General features: G+C 62.1%; 2 protein-coding genes across 2 annotated transcripts; one reads left to right on the top strand and one right to left on the bottom strand.

The window, feature by feature from the left end:
• Positions 1-345: 345 nt before the first annotated feature.
• Positions 346-1,609, top strand: RPS21 (ribosomal protein S21). Its single transcript, XM_019753475.2, has 6 exons — positions 346-487; positions 601-663; positions 751-814; positions 972-1,043; positions 1,409-1,464; positions 1,546-1,609. The coding sequence occupies exons 2-6, from the start codon at positions 614-616 to the stop codon at positions 1,553-1,555; spliced, it is 252 nt and encodes an 83-aa protein (XP_019609034.1). The 5' UTR covers positions 346-487; positions 601-613; the 3' UTR covers positions 1,556-1,609.
• Positions 1,610-1,723: 114 nt separating this feature from the next.
• On the bottom strand, positions 1,724-13,804 carry CABLES2 (Cdk5 and Abl enzyme substrate 2). The gene is given in 12 exon segments (XM_019753474.2): positions 1,724-3,856; positions 4,042-4,246; positions 5,021-5,127; positions 5,382-5,485; positions 5,871-6,036; positions 6,600-6,708; positions 7,338-7,415; positions 8,554-8,646; positions 8,739-8,810; positions 13,387-13,614; positions 13,616-13,780; positions 13,782-13,804. Coding segments are annotated over 12 exon segments (1,491 nt in total). The 3' UTR covers positions 1,724-3,715.
• Positions 13,805-14,573: the final 769 nt, after the last annotated feature.

Here is a 14,573-nt window from a genome sequence, read left to right as displayed (position 1 = left end):
CGAACGCCCAGGGCACTGCTCTTCCCCAGGCTGCGCGTTCGCGCGGTGCCGCCCTCCCGACGCGGAGCACCGGGTGGGAGCCGAGTCGCGGCGCCGGGGTCTGCTGCCCGCCAGGCCGCCGACACCGCTGTGCCACTCGCGCGGCGGGGGCTTCAGCTGGCGGGCAGCACGGCGCAGGCTCAGGGGCGAGCGGGCCCGGGCTTCACGCTGGAGCGGCCGCGGCCGCCGCCCCCCGCGCCCTCGCGAGCCCGCGCCGCCCGCAGCGCCTCACCGCCACCCCCTACCGGGCAGCGGCCACCACCTCGCCGCCCGACGCTCCGCCCCCAACCGCCCGCCGGAAGCGGAAGTTGCAGGGCGGCCAAGCGGGCTCTGCGCAGACTCGCCGCGACCCGGAAGCGCTCGCCGAGGCCCCGCCCCGCCCGCCAATAGTGCTGCCGGGGGACGCGGCGCTTCCTTTCCGCTCCCGCACTCGTCTTGGCGGCGTCAGGTAGGCCACGCGGCCGGGCGCCGGCTCTTCAGGGGTTCCGGGCGGGCGCGGGGACCGGGTGCGCGGGGCCGGGGACACCGCCCGTCCTCACGGCGTCGCGCGGGGTCTCGCAGGTTCGTCCTCGACATGCAGAACGACGCCGGCGAGTTCGTGGACCTGTACGTGCCGCGGAAATGGTGAGCGTGGCCCCCTCGCCTGCCCATCGTCCCGGCGCGCCCGTCCCTTCGCCGGCCCCCTCCCCGCTCACTGCGCTCTCCCCACAGCTCCGCCAGCAACCGCATCATCGGCGCCAAGGACCACGCGTCCATCCAGATGAACGTGGCCGAGGTGAGCCCGCCAGCGGACGGCCGGTCCCCGGGTCGGAAGCCCCCGAAGTGGAGGGAGCGGGGTCTAGGCCGGCCTGGCGCTGGCGACTCCCAACCCCCCGTCTCAGAGCCAAAGGCGTGTGAGTGCGTGTCTTGTGACCGTCGTTTCCGTTTAACAGGTTGACAAGGTGACAGGCAGGTTCAACGGCCAGTTTAAAACCTACGCTATCTGCGGGGCCATCCGCAGGATGGTGAGTCCCCGGGCTGGGCGCACCGGGAGCCGGTGAGCGGGGGGCGGTTTCCTGCCTTCTCTCGGGCCTGAGTCCGTTGGTCGGCGGCACAGATGTGAGCCTGGCCGGGTTTTGCTGGCTGTTGGCCCCTCCCGGGGTGGAAGGGGGGCGTGAAGGCCCAGCAGGACCCCTCTGAGGCAGCCTGCTGTGCCTTTGCCACCCTGCGCCTGGCAGGTCAGGCGTGAGGCCATGGGACGAGGAGAGTGCGCCCCCCAAGTGCCGTCTCCCGTTTGCTCCGCCGGGGTGGCGGCGTGGTCGGGCAGTACCGTCCCTGGCAGACCTGCCAGCCTGGGAGCGGGGCATAGTCGCAGTGTGCGTTTTCCTAGGGCGAGTCAGATGACTCCATCCTCCGACTGGCCAAGGCGGACGGCATCGTCTCAAAGTAAGAGGGCTCGCATTTGGGCACAGAGGCTCGGGGCTTCTCCAGAGACGAAGCGTTAACACTGCTACTCCTTCTGTTTAGGAACTTCTGACTGGAGAGGATCACAGATGCGGAGTGTTTGTCATAAATAAATAGTGAAAACCCAGCTGTGTTGGTTTATTCTGTGCTAGTAGGAACACGGGGCTCTGGAGGGTCAGGGCTGACATTTGGCTGTGAATGTTTGACGAGGGGCAGGGCACCTGAAAGACAACCTGTGAAATATGCTGCAAAACCAAATTTTACTTCAAAGCACAAATACAAACATCTCGGCACTGAGGTCTGATAGTTGCTTAATGCACATTTAAAACTCACAAATGCTGCTTGGGGCGGGGGCTTCTGAGGGAGTGGCACCAGGCCCTTGGACACCCGTCAGATGTCTGGGCTTATTCCAGAGGATGACGGTTCAGGCCTTAGTTTGGCTTAAGGGCTGGCTTTGCTGTGGTGACTGGAGTCCCACATGGGCAGCTCGTTGACACATTACTAAAAAGGACACATGACTTTGGTAAACGACTAAATCTCACTACATAAACACGCAAACTTAAATTATTGTATTTACCAGCTGTTGTAATATCAGTAAAGAAATTCCCAAGGAGACGGGTCCCTCGAGGCTAAGTTGTAAACCAGGACATACAATGTTTTGAAAGGCAGTCCCGTCAGTGCTTGAAACGGAAGTATCCTTGAGATGCTATGGTGGCAGGACAGGTTTTCCAGAAGAAAGTTGCCTGGGGCCGAGCAGCTTCCATCCTCCACTCCATCTTGCGTGCATGTTGGGTTTAGGGAGCTATCTTGGAAAGGAGAGGGAGGCACTCCGCAATAAGGTTGTGATATGGACTTGGGCTTCGTCCATCCTGCCCTGCAGCCTCCCTTAGCCCAGCTGAGTGGCTGAGGAAGAAGGAACAACACATGCACCTCTGCTGGGGTCTAGGCTGAGTTGCTGGTGGTCGCGTGCTGAGAACTGGCCTCTTCTCCCGGCAAAAGCACCAGTCCACAGGGAGAGGACACAGGTGGGGGCTGTCCCAGGGCCCCTCCAGTGACAAGGTTATATACAGCACAGTAAGGAAGCAGCTTAATGGCCCAGCCAACGGGCATTTTTCAGACCAGCTGACACACCAGTCCTTGGTTCTTAGGTGTTTTGGGGGCAGCAAACTAGAGAACTGGACAAGATAGCATTCATGCGAGAACACAAACCTAGGAAAAGTGGATCGCGTTGGGTACAGACATCCACAGAAGCGACAACCACCACCCCTTGGGGTCTGCTTAGTGGGACAGGCTGCAGCAGCCAGCTTCTACTTCCTGCCTCAGAAGAAAAAGCATTGATGTGACCCTCTCACAGAGGTGGTACCATGGGTGCAGGGGCTGTGAAGTGCTCATCTCCCCGCTTGAGAATCAAGTGTAGTTTCAAGGCAGCTTCAGCGCACGTCACTTAACCAGTTTTTGTTCCCTTAAAAAAAAAAACCACAGCAGCATCCCAAATGACAATCTGCTGCTTATGTCCATCACTGTATTGCTTAGGAAGGTCAAGAGCCAGCAATGCAGTCACCTAAAGGTCCAGAGTGTCGTGAACCCGTGGGGTTTTCCTGGTGGGGGAAGGGCGGTCCCCACGTGGGGTGCATGACACTCAGGCTTCAGGATTTCACAGTGACACGATGCTTGGAAGAGCAGGTCCAAGAGTAAAAACAGCGACACAAACCAGGAGTCTGCTCTTGTTGGCATAACGTGTTGCCACAACTTGGTGTGGGGAGGGGCGTGGCCAGCCCACCGGCTTTGCAGGGCGGAGTGCGGGTGTGTGCCATAGGTTTCCACATCCACACACCAGAAATAGCCACGATTAATGCTTCCGTATGTTAACTTCAGCAATTTCAGTGTGTTCAGAGCATCTGGAAACCCAGATCGCCACCGCGACACTAGTGCAGTGGCTACACCAGTTTCTGGAAGGCACGGCAACGCCAAGGATCAGATGCCGTGAAGTCAGGATGCCTGCGACATGAGTCAAGGGTGGGGTTGTCAGAGCAATCAGGCACGTGGACCAAGACAGCAACAACCCCACACTGTCCAGCACGAGCGCAGGAATACTCTCAGGAATACCATGTGACGTAGGGCTTTGGAATGAAGAAGATGGTGCCTGGGACAGTGCCTTGGGCCCACAAATGTGGGTGCAGAGCAAGCAGCGAGGGCTTGGAGCGCCAGGGCTGGTCTGCGCAGCCGGCCTGGGCTAGAACTGCTGGGTGAGGCGTCTGTAATGAGGTAACACCTGGTTCTCGGGGAGATAGAGAGCAAGTTCCAAGGCCACCAGTACTGTGAACTCAAACCCAATTAGATCCCGTCTGTTGAATCGAAACCGTTCTTCTAGCTTCTGTGTTGAAAGAGAGAGAAGGGTTAAGTGGGGTTCCTGCTCTGGTTCCCATGTAGGTGAGCAGGTCTGGGCGTGGGCGTCAGGCCCCACTCCAGGTTAACCCGTGCGCGGTGACCACCCACCCCAAGAGCGGGGCCGGGCATAGGGAGCTTACAGGTGCTGGCCGGGCAGGCACGCACACTCACATCAATGAGCTGCTTCACTTCGTTCTTGCGGAGGTCACTGCTAATCTTGGCGGCAAGCAGCACGCACGCGCCTGCGCACAGCTTGCGGTTCTGCTTGTTGAGCTTCCCCTGCAGGACGAGCTTCTCGAAGTACACGTAGGCCATGGACACGGTCACGGGCTCCAGGCTGCACTCCTCAGAGAGGTTCCGCATCTCCCGTTTTAAACTGTGGGTTTACACGGGAGCAGGTGCTCGTGGGGCCGAGGGACAGCCACCCTTTGCCTGCTACAGGATCTGCCTTTGGGTGGTTAGAACGTGCTGTTCCCTTCAGGTGGCTGCAACCCAGCGCCAAGGCCCACAGCTTGGTGGGCAGGCAGCAGGCTGGCCTTGGGCTCCATTCACCCCTTGGCTTGGGAGGCCCTGTGGCACCTCCCAACTGTACCAGGTGGTCCACACAGCCTCAAGGGGACACCACAGAGGACAGAGCCCCTGCTGGACACAAGTGCACAGGTGCTGAGGTGGCACCTGGACCACCAGTAGAGCTGTTGGAGCTGTGGGGTGGCGGTGCTATAGGAATTGGTAGCCAGCCAGGACCCCAGCGAAGGGCAGGGACTGGGAGCACCGCCTGGGCCATCAGTTCCACCACTTGCTCGCTGTGGGGCTGTGTACAAGCCGTCTTAACCATGAGTTCGTCTTCAGAATGGGGACAATGGCAGTGCTTGCTCATGGGCTGTCATGGGCACCAGTGAGGGCTCAGTGACCTGGCTAGAGGAGACGTGTGTGTGTGTGTGTGTGTGTGTGTGTGTGTGTGTGTGTGTGACTGGCGTGGTCAGAGGGTGGGGGGGATAGGCCCACCTGAATTTATTAAGCTTAGGGATCCACAGGACACGGGAGGAGAGGCCCACAGCCCTCACAGGATGAAATATATCACGAGGTCTCAGTAAGGCCCCATGGTGGCGCTGGTGGTAGGGCCCAGGGACGTGGCCTCAGCCCTCCCTACCTCCTGATTTTGCTCAGCGTCAGCCTGATGTGTGGGAACTTCTCCCGGAAGGTCTCATTCATGTCCTTCTTGAGGTCAGAGGGCTTCACGTACTCTATCACCGTGGTCTGCAACACAGAGGGAGGCAGGTGAGGAGGCCCCGTGCAGCCATGGGGGCCTAGCGCCTGGTCTGCAAGTGCAAAGGCACCAAGCCTGTGAGAACAACACTCCTCAGGACAGAGGGCACCAGAACCGGGGTGCAGGCAGTGGCAAGGGCTGTCCTAGGGGGTGACCAGCACTGCTCAGTGCCTTGCTGCCTGGCCCTGCCACGCAGCTGCCGGTGTCTCGGGGTGGAGGCAAGTGGGTGGGGGCGCTCACGTACCATGTAGGATGCGAAGATGAGGACCCGCTTGTGCTTGCCGCAGGGCCACTGTGGGTCGTCCAGAAGGTTGGGGTTGTACTCCAGGGTGTCCCCCACCTCGCTCCCTGCAAGCAGAAGGGAGCCCTGAGCGCTGGTTCCCAGCTGTCACCCACCCAAGCCTGGGCAGAACATGCCTACTGCCCTGGGGGCAGCGATGCTCCTGGAGTCCGGGAGGGGCTCCAGGCCATGGAAGGGAAGCATGTCCTGACAAGGACAGATGCCCTGCCCCACCCCCACCCTGGAGCTGCCTGTGCACGGCTTCTTGCCACTGCCTGGCTCAGGCGTCGACTTGGGCGTCTCCTCTCTCCCGAGAGGCCGCACCCTAACCCCACACCCCAAACCCAGCTCTGTCTGGACTGAGGACTGTGGGCTCGAATGTGACTCATTGCTGCCACTTGGGGTCCCAGGCAGGGCTGGCGTGGCCACACACCCTTGCGCCGGTTAGGGTACCTAGTTCTGTGCTGGCTGGCACTGACTTGGGGGCAGCAGGTTTGTATCTTGACCCCGGGAGAGCCCGGGGGACGCTGGGCCGGGGCTGGGGTGGCAGGCCGTGGCCTTCTGTCTTGTGTGCGACCAGGGCGTTGGTAGGGTACAGGAACTTGGCATAAGATACGACCTGCAAAGGCAAGTGCATCAGGGTCAGTCCTGCTCATTCCAGGCCCCACAGCCCTGTCCCAAGACCAGAGGTCAAAACAAGCTCTGCTCTCCCGCTTCCTTTAGCGGGAAGGCCCCCACACAAACGCTCCCTACACGGACAACGAAGGAGCTGTGGCAGCTCAGGCCACTAAGGGCTAATGCTCCCGGGGGGCTCAGAGCTGGACACTGCTCACTCCACGTTAGTGTTCTCAGTACTAAGAACGTTCCAGAACATCACCCCGCCACCCCTTATCTGGAATCTGCAGGGATCTGCAGCACAGGAATGTCCTCCCTGCCTCTGAACCCTGACCTCTGACCAGCAAGGCAGAGGGGGTGCCCCTCGCAACTCAGGTTGTTTCTTGCTCCCCAGCTGCTGGGCGAGGCTCTGGGCTCATTCTTACAGAGCTGTGTGGCCTGCAACGGACTCCTTGCATTTTAGAAGGTTCAGGTGAAACACAACTTCACGTTCATGTTCTCCATAAACATGAGCTCGGCACCCACCCGCCTACAGGCCCTGACCCTGGGCACCGCATCAGCTCTTGCCTTTCCATCTGCTCCCAGCTCAACGCCTTCCAACTCAAAGACCATCTCGGAAGAAACGGACACGCCGCCAGATGGATGCCTCTGTTTCTGGCTGTCCACCCTCAGGTCACTGCAACACATGGGACGAGAGAAAGCTGCTGGGCCCTCCTGCTGCCCCTCCAGTGGGCGGGGAGCAGAGCCTCGGGTCACAGGTCGCCCACCTCTGCACCTGTGACGCCCGCCTAGACACAGCGCCCGTGCCGCAGCCGCTCTCGCTGGGAGAACAGCATTACTGGGGCACAGCGAAGGACTGTCCAGTCTCGCTCCTTCCCTAGTCCCAGGCACTTCCTGTTAAAGTGCCGGTGGTAGTGATGTGGACCGCAGCCCTGGCCGCAGCCTCGATTCTAGTCCGCTCTCCAGAGGTGTGTCCCCGCACCCCGAGGTCACTACTGACGTTTTGTGCCAGGTCGCATGGTGCCATCCCCACCCTGACAGCTGTCTCCTTCCCAGGTTACGTGCAGGACACAGTTGCCTGGACTGGAAGGATGCACAGCAGGGTCCCCATGAATAGAACCATCCCAGCACCGCCATCTAGGCTTAAACAAAAGTCAGGGTGCGAACACTCCCCTCCTGGAACAGCAGGAAGGGGCGTCCGGAGCTCCGGAGAGGATCTGGTGGCAGCTGATGTGCCGAGCACGGTGGGAGGCTGCTGAGAGCCCATGGGGAGCCCGGCCCACGCCGCCGCCTCCGGCCACTCACCTGATCCGCAGGCCCTCCCCATAGGGCAGGACTGAGAAGGCCGCACACAGGGACCGCTTGGCGCAGATCAGCACGATCCTGCGGGGAGGCAGGGTGAGAACGGTGGGTGTTCCTCGGGGAGAAATCCTTCCCACCTAGACTCAGGTGAGGGGAACCGCCCAGGCGTCCAGAGGACTCTCGGGCCAGGAGGCCCAGGGGTAAGGCTCAGTCGGTCTGGCTGCCATGTAATGAACACACTGCTGCACAGGAAGGGTCTCGCCTGGCCCCACGTGGCAGGGCACAGGGGAGGCTCATCCAGGAGAGGCCAGGCTTTGGGGGACACACGGGGCAGGTGCAGGTGCCCAAGGACTGTTTGGTTCAGGGTGCCCCTCCTCAGCAGTCCGGGAGGGGCGGGGGCCTAATAGTGTCCAAAGGACCCAGTCTATGTCCTGAGCCAAGCTGACCTCTGAGGTGCCCTGGCGTGGGAGCACGCGGCAGGAAGGACAGCCTTTCCCCCTCTAGGACCAGTTGTGCCCGGCCAGGCCCCAGTCTAGCAGGGAGGACAGCAGTGGGACGCCCCCCCCCCTTCTGGCTGGGACGACTGGGTGCTCAGGCTGCCCAGGACCTGTTCCTCAGCACCAGGCCCAGCCTGTCATGCGGGGGGACAGGGACTGTCCAACCTACGGCCACTGCTGGGGAGGGTGGGTGCCTGGCACGGGCCTCCAGTGGGAAGGGAACACTGTGGAGACCCTTGGGTCAGGGTGAAGAGCTCAGACACCTCAGGGCCAGCAGGGTGGGGGGTGAGGGAGAGGTGACAGGAACACCCCCACTGAATGTCTGCAGACACCAAGCTTCTGAGGGCTGCGCCCAGGCACCCGCTGCCACTCTGCAGCCAGATTTGGGTTGGAGCCAAGCCTTCCCCAAACCAAGCCCTTTTCTCCTGGATGCGTTCCGTTGCTATGTCTGCTGTGTTGCCAGTGTCCCCTCACTTAGCACTTCCACTCCAGACTGGTGTCCCCAGGATCCCGGGGAGGGCGGGGGGGGGCACCGTGGACCCCGGCGCTCGGTTACTCGGGACAGGCAAGTGTGATGGGGAGGAGGTTCCGTTTGTAAGGGGACGTGGATGAGCTGTGGGGCTGAGTGCCTCCCTCCCTGTGGCCCCAGGGCAGGACCTCACCCCACCGGGTTTGAGGGAGGCCACAGTGGGCAGCCCCACGCTGGTGGCTGCAGCCAGTACCTGCTGTTCTTGGTGTCATACTGCCGCATGTTCTTAATGAAGTGCGTCTTCTTCAGGCCCTTGTGTCTGGGGGACCCGGATATGTGCTTGGTTCTGCAGGTGAAAGATGGGTCACTCATACCTCCCGGACGCTCTCAGGCTCTCAGGGCCTTGAGCTCTGAGTGGGCAGTGGGTGGGAACCTCACCTTTGAACCGAGGCACAGCCCGCTGCGTCTTCCAGGAACTCGAGGGAGCAGCGCTGGGAGGCAACCCGCCTTCTGTAAGGGAGACGCCACAGGGCCTCAGGACACAGACGGCAGGCATGCAAGACGGGTCAGGGACGGGCCCCGCCGCAGCCTGAGGACCAACCAGGATAGCGGGGGGCAGGGCGCAGGGAAGGGGGTCCCAGGGCCCTCTGCAGGCCGGGGTACTGCCCGCTCAAGGGCAGACACTCAGCATCCTGAGGCCTGGGCTGAGTACTGACCCTACGGTGGGTAACGAGGCAGGCTCTGCCCCGACAGGATGCCCAGCTGGAAGTGGGGACCATCCCTGGAGAGGTATCTGTCCTGCCCCACGGGGCTGGGCTCAAAGGCGTCACAGAGCAGCCCCGTGTGGCTTTCTCAGCCTCATTTCCTCGGGTAATACCCCAGGTGATGGCCAAAGGCTCTCGCAGCCCTGGGACCTCATCCGCACAGCTCGGGCCAGCAGCACTCCCCGCAGAGGTGCCCTGCAGTCCAGGCAGCACCCACACCCCCGGCCCAGCTTGCTCCCGCATTTCATCCAGGTCACTGCAGGCACGGCGCTATCCCCATCACGTGCTTAACATCTGCTCCCCGCTGCTTTCACAGATCTCCACCTGTCATTTTTTTTCTCTCTCTCCTTCCTTATAAAAGTTTCATATGTAAACTCGATCCTCACAACAATTCTACAAGGTGGGAAGTATTATTATTCTCAGTTTACAGGTGGGGAAACCGAGCTACAGAGCTGGGGAGGTGGAGCTGGGACCTGCCACTGCCTCACACCGCCCTGCAACCCTGTCAGGTGAGCTGACATCACGGCTGCTCCTACACTTTCTCAGGGCTCCTATCCTGAATGCCACGGGCTCCCAGACGGGAAATCAGTATTCACTAGACATTGTTTCTGTGTCTGATAAAACTTCCTTTACTTTGTAACTGAAGAAACACCCAGCTCCTGCCTGAGGTCTGGAGACCACCCAGCTGGAACAAGAGGCCCATGGACTGGCTGCTGTACGTGGGGTCAGACCACCTGAGAATGGGTGCCCCTCCTCCCCGACACTGAAGTGACCGCTCTTGCACCAACGATTCTCCACCCTTCACGCCAGGGGAGTGCAGGCAGTGGTCTTGTCCGGCCAGCCCATGGACCACCCCCATCTAAGCATGGCGCTGGCACCTCCCAGACCCTCGGCACACACTTGTTGAATGAATGGGTACCCCATGTCACCATATCCCTGCCAGGCAAAGCAAAACCCCCAAATTCCAGCCAACCCCTCAGGGAGGCCCACAGCCTGCCCCCTGACAAGACCCAATGTGTGACATCTGGGGGCAAACCTGGGTCATAGGAAGGCCTCTGGGCCACCATGGGGCAACACGCCTTCAGGCTCCAACCTGGGTGACCACCTCCAGCTACTTTCCCACTGGAGAGCAAGCAACCCCCAAATCGGAGCTGTCAACAAATTGCCAGATGCTGCGTCAACACTGGTTTCATTGGACAGGTGTTTGGCAGCTTCCGGAACACTTGGCTTCTGGCCAAGATGGCAGCTAAAATCTCAGGACCTTTCTCAGAACCGTCCCTGCTAGAACCCTCCAGAATCTCAGGGGTGTCTGCTGACACAGTGACCCCAGGCCTCACAGTGGATCCCTGGCTCCCCTCCCCTCAGGGAGCACCGAGGACACTAAGGAGGGCCGTTGCGGGTTGAACTGCGTCCCCCAAAAAGATATCGTTGACGGTCCCTCTGGTACCTGTGACTATGAGCATATCTGGAAACAGGACCTTTGCAGGTGTGATGAAGGTGGGCCCGGACCCAATGACTGGGGCCTTATAAGGAGGAGAAAACACAAGGAAGACAGACCCACAGAGGAGAAGCCGCGTCAACACGGAGGCAGGGATGGGAGTGATGCGGCCACAAGCCAAGGGACGCCTGGGGCCACCAGGGGCTGGGAGAGGCAGGAAGGAGCCTCCCCTGAGGCCCCTGGAGGGAACGCGGCTTTGCCCACACCCTGACCTATCAGACAACAGAGGAAAGCCAGCTGCTGTTAGAAGCTGCCCAGTGTGGGCTTTGTTACGCAGCCCCACACCCAGGGGAAAGGGGAGGAGCCCCAACGTGGCGTGGAGGAGGGTGCAGCAGCCTGGTGGGGGCTGGGGGTGGGGGGTGCCCTTGAGAGCCCGTTTCTGGCCCAGCTCGAGAAGCCCAGCAACTCAGCTTGCTCATGCGTGTTAAGTGAACAGTATTAAAATGAAAATCAACACTGTGTTAGAAGCTCCAGGGGTCAAATCAGGATTCCAATGATTTGCTCAGTGGCTTATTAGCAGAAAAAGCTACTCCAGGCTGAACCCTGAGTGTGAAACACAGTCTCCACCGTGGACTGAGCCGTGAGCACTCCCTGAGCACCCTGGTTGTAATCAGGGTCTCAGTTTGCCAGGCCCGGCCATTGCCACCCTCGTTGAGCCCTGGACACTGGTCTGACCTCACAACAGCCCCTCAGGCAGATAAGGCTTAAAGCAAACCCACTGCATGGAGGAGCAAACTGAGGCACAGAGAAGTCATGCCACCTGCTCAAGGTCACAGAACTACTGAACGGTGGAGCTAGGATTTCAACCAGCTCTGTTCCCAGAGCCTGGGTCAAACGACTACACTGATGATATAGGTTTTGGGAAGAGAACCTCAGAATTCTCTCCATTCCTTAAAAAACCACAGCTCCTCGAAGTCTAAAGCAGTAGCCAGCAGCCGCCTTGGCTGGGCCACCCACCCCTCACGCACTCAGCAGTGACCCTCTCTGTCTAGGCCTGGAGCTGAGAGAGAAAGGACGGTCTCCATCTCAGGGACCTGCGTGGGCCTGCCGCCTGACAGGGGAGAGGCAGTGACCCCCGGACACAAGGGCAGGGCCCTGAGCTTGGCAGCAGCGTCCAAGGAGGGACACCTTGTGCAGGGCAGCTGCAACACTGGACGCCAGGAAGGGCGTCTGACCAAGGACTCGAAGGCCGAGCCGGAGGGAGGCCGGAGAGGGCTCCCTGCACGGGCCAGGCAGGGGGAGGGGCACGGGGACAGTGGTGTCTGCAGCAGACCCAGGGCCACCTGCCTCACACCATGGCCCATCCCGGCCCAGGGTCCTCCCGAGCGTGGCCCTCCACACACCCTCCTCCGAAACTGGCAGCGGCCTCAGAGCACCAGGGACATGCAGGGCTCCAGGCAGCGGCCTCACTCCCACAAGCACCCGCCCCCCCCCACCCCCCCACCGCAGGGCTCCACGGCCAGGCTGCTGTCTTGTGCACAGGTCTGGCCCACAACAGGGGCTCCGAACTGTTTGCTGAACCGACAGCCTAAAATGACATACAGTCTGCCCAGTGTCCACACCTGCAACTGGAGGGCCATGGACTCAACCCTCCCAACAAAAGACCCTTAGAAGAACCCCATCACCCTGACCTGCCTGAGGGCCGGGGGCTAAGGCACCGCCACCAGTGCCGCCGTGATGACCTCCAGGTAGGAAGAGCCACCTCTGGACTGCAGGGAATGGCGGCCATCTGGAGGCCTCGGCCCACCCACACTAGGCACGGCAGGGGCACCTGCGCTGGGCTCTGCACTCAGCCCCTCCCCGCACACCTCCAGGGCCTGCCTCAGAAAGCACCAGCCGCCCAGCAGCTCTGTCCTGCAGACAAAAGGCCAAGCAGTGGCCTCTGGGAAGGGACTGTGGTGAGGCCAGTCCAGGCTCCCAGGCCCAGACACTGGTCACTCCTCAGGGTGAGGGCTGTGGGGCAGGTCCAGAGGAAGGGGCCACCATGGCAGGGTCATCTGGGGACCAGCATTCAAGGGAACTGGAAGCTGCGGCTCTGCTTCTGAGAGAAGGAAGTGGGGTATGTGGCTGCCAGGGGCTATGTGGGCAGGGAGGGGCAGAGCTCAGGGTTGGCGGCTGCTCTGGGATGGGCTGAGGAGTTCTGAGAGGTGGAATCAGGGCGAGGATTAACTGCAACCTGGGATGTGACTGGCCCAGGGACGCAGAGCTAGGAGGGGACAACGGCGGTGGGGGCAGCACAGGACACAGTGGGGTGGGAGACCTGGCCTGGTGCAGAAGACAGGCTCGATGTCACAGTGCAGGGAAGCCCCCTGGTCCACATGGGAGGGGTCACCCACTGCAGTGAATAGAGGGGCACGTAGAAGGGACATCTGGGAGTCCCTGTGCCCAGGGGACTGACAAAAGTAGGTGGGGGCGGGGGCGTGTCCAGCGCTCAGAGGACTGTGTCTGGGGGCTGACCAGGGCTGAGGAAACCCTGCAAAGCACGTTCGAGCAATGGACAAGGTTGAGAGGACCATGATCCCAGATTCAGGGCTGGCAGAACTAAAGGGACAATGACCCGTGTCTGGGGACCTGACACCGCCTGAGACAACCCCAACACCTATGTCCAAGGTGTGGACAAGGCCCGGGACGACCCGACCCTGACATCTTAGGCTGATGGGGCCCAGGGCATCTCAACCCTGTGTCTGGGCTCACAGGGGAGCAGGGTCACCCCCTGATCCCAAGTCCTGTGCTGATGGGGCCCCGGCCCCCAGGCCACCCGGATCCCTGCAGCCCCTCATTCTGCGCTGACCCAGCCCGGGCCACCCGCACCGACGCCACTCACCTCTGGCGCTGTGCGTCCAGGCTGAGGCTGAGGCCGAGGCCGGAGGGCGCGGGCGCGGGGCTGGACAGGCCCTGGGGCGCCGAGGTCCTGCCCGCGAGCACCGGCAGGCCGGGCGGGCCGGAGGGGGGCGCTGGCGCGGGCCCCGGAGGCGGCGGCGGCGGCGGCGCGGGCGGCTCGCGGGCCTCGGCGGGCGGCGGCGGCGGCGGGGCTTCTCGCATCCCGGGCCCAGGCTCGGGGCCGCCCGTCCAGGGAGATGTTGTTGAGGAAGAAGAGCGCGGCCTGGCGACGCCGCGAGTCCCCGCGCCTCCGCAGCGTCTGCGGCGGGGCCCTGGCGCCGGGGCCGGGGCCGGCGGGCGGCGGGGCCCTGGCGGCAGGGCCGGGGACGGGCCAGGGCTCCACCCGCCGCGGCCGCGGCCATCCTCGGACTGAGCCCGCGGGCGGCCCGCCGCCGCCACCGCCGCCGCCGCATGCGCGCACGCGCCCGCGCACGCCGCTCATTGGCCGCGGCGCGCCCATATACAAATATATCGCCATCGCGCCGTCCCATTGGCCAGCGCGGCGCCGAGGGCGGGTTGCGGGCTCGAGGGCTGCTCCCCTGGGTCTCAGAGGCGGGTCTGAAAAGCCCCAGTGGTCCCGGAGCCGCGCGGCGGCGGTGGCTCAGGTTCAGTGCGCGCTTCGGGAGCTGGGCTCTTGCTGGGCTGCGGTGTTCGTGGTCAGTGTCCGTCAAGCCTGAGTCTTTAGGCTGCAGTGCACGTCCCCTCGCGGTGAAGTGTCTGTGCGGGGGCGGGGGCGGGTGGGGCGGGGTGAAGCTCTGCCACCTGCCGTGTGGGAGGTCGTTCAGTTTTCAGGGCTCCCGGGAATGGCCAGCGGGGCTACCTGGCCTCCCTCATTGACGAGGACACCAGGGTCTGAGGGGAGAAGGCACCTGCCCGGCATCGGCAGGCAGGTTGGGGCAGTCCTGGGCCTTCAGCCCGGGCAGGGTCCTGTACTTCCCTCAGCAGCCAAGTGACCTACGCCTGTTTCCTGTTCTGTACTGGGGTCCCCATGACTTCAGAGGCAGTGGCTTCATGCTCAGGTGATGCCTTCTGGACCCCAGGACCCCACCTGTGTCTGCAGCCACCTCTGTGCCACTCGCCGGCTCTGTCTAGCTCTCTGCCTGTGGGCTTACTTATCCTTCGAGTGGGGCT

Source organism: Rhinolophus sinicus, linkage group LG13, assembly GCF_036562045.2.
Source record: "Rhinolophus sinicus isolate RSC01 linkage group LG13, ASM3656204v1, whole genome shotgun sequence".
Classification (NCBI taxonomy): domain Eukaryota; kingdom Metazoa; phylum Chordata; class Mammalia; order Chiroptera; family Rhinolophidae; genus Rhinolophus; species Rhinolophus sinicus.
The sequence above is the reverse complement of the archived record's forward strand: the minus strand, read 5'-3'. Positions and strand labels throughout refer to the sequence as shown.

Bases quoted from the DNA above. Each gene is read 5' to 3' on its own strand.
- RPS21 (XM_019753475.2), top strand. From the start codon at position 614: ATGCAGAACGACGCCGGCGAGTTCGTGGACCTGTACGTGCCGCGGAAA. The intron at 815-971 runs GTGAGCCCGCCA...TCCGTTTAACAG, and splicing joins TCCAGATGAACGTGGCCGAG to GTTGACAAGGTGACAGGCAG. The intron at 1,044-1,408 runs GTGAGTCCCCGG...GCGTTTTCCTAG, and splicing joins GCGGGGCCATCCGCAGGATG to GGCGAGTCAGATGACTCCAT.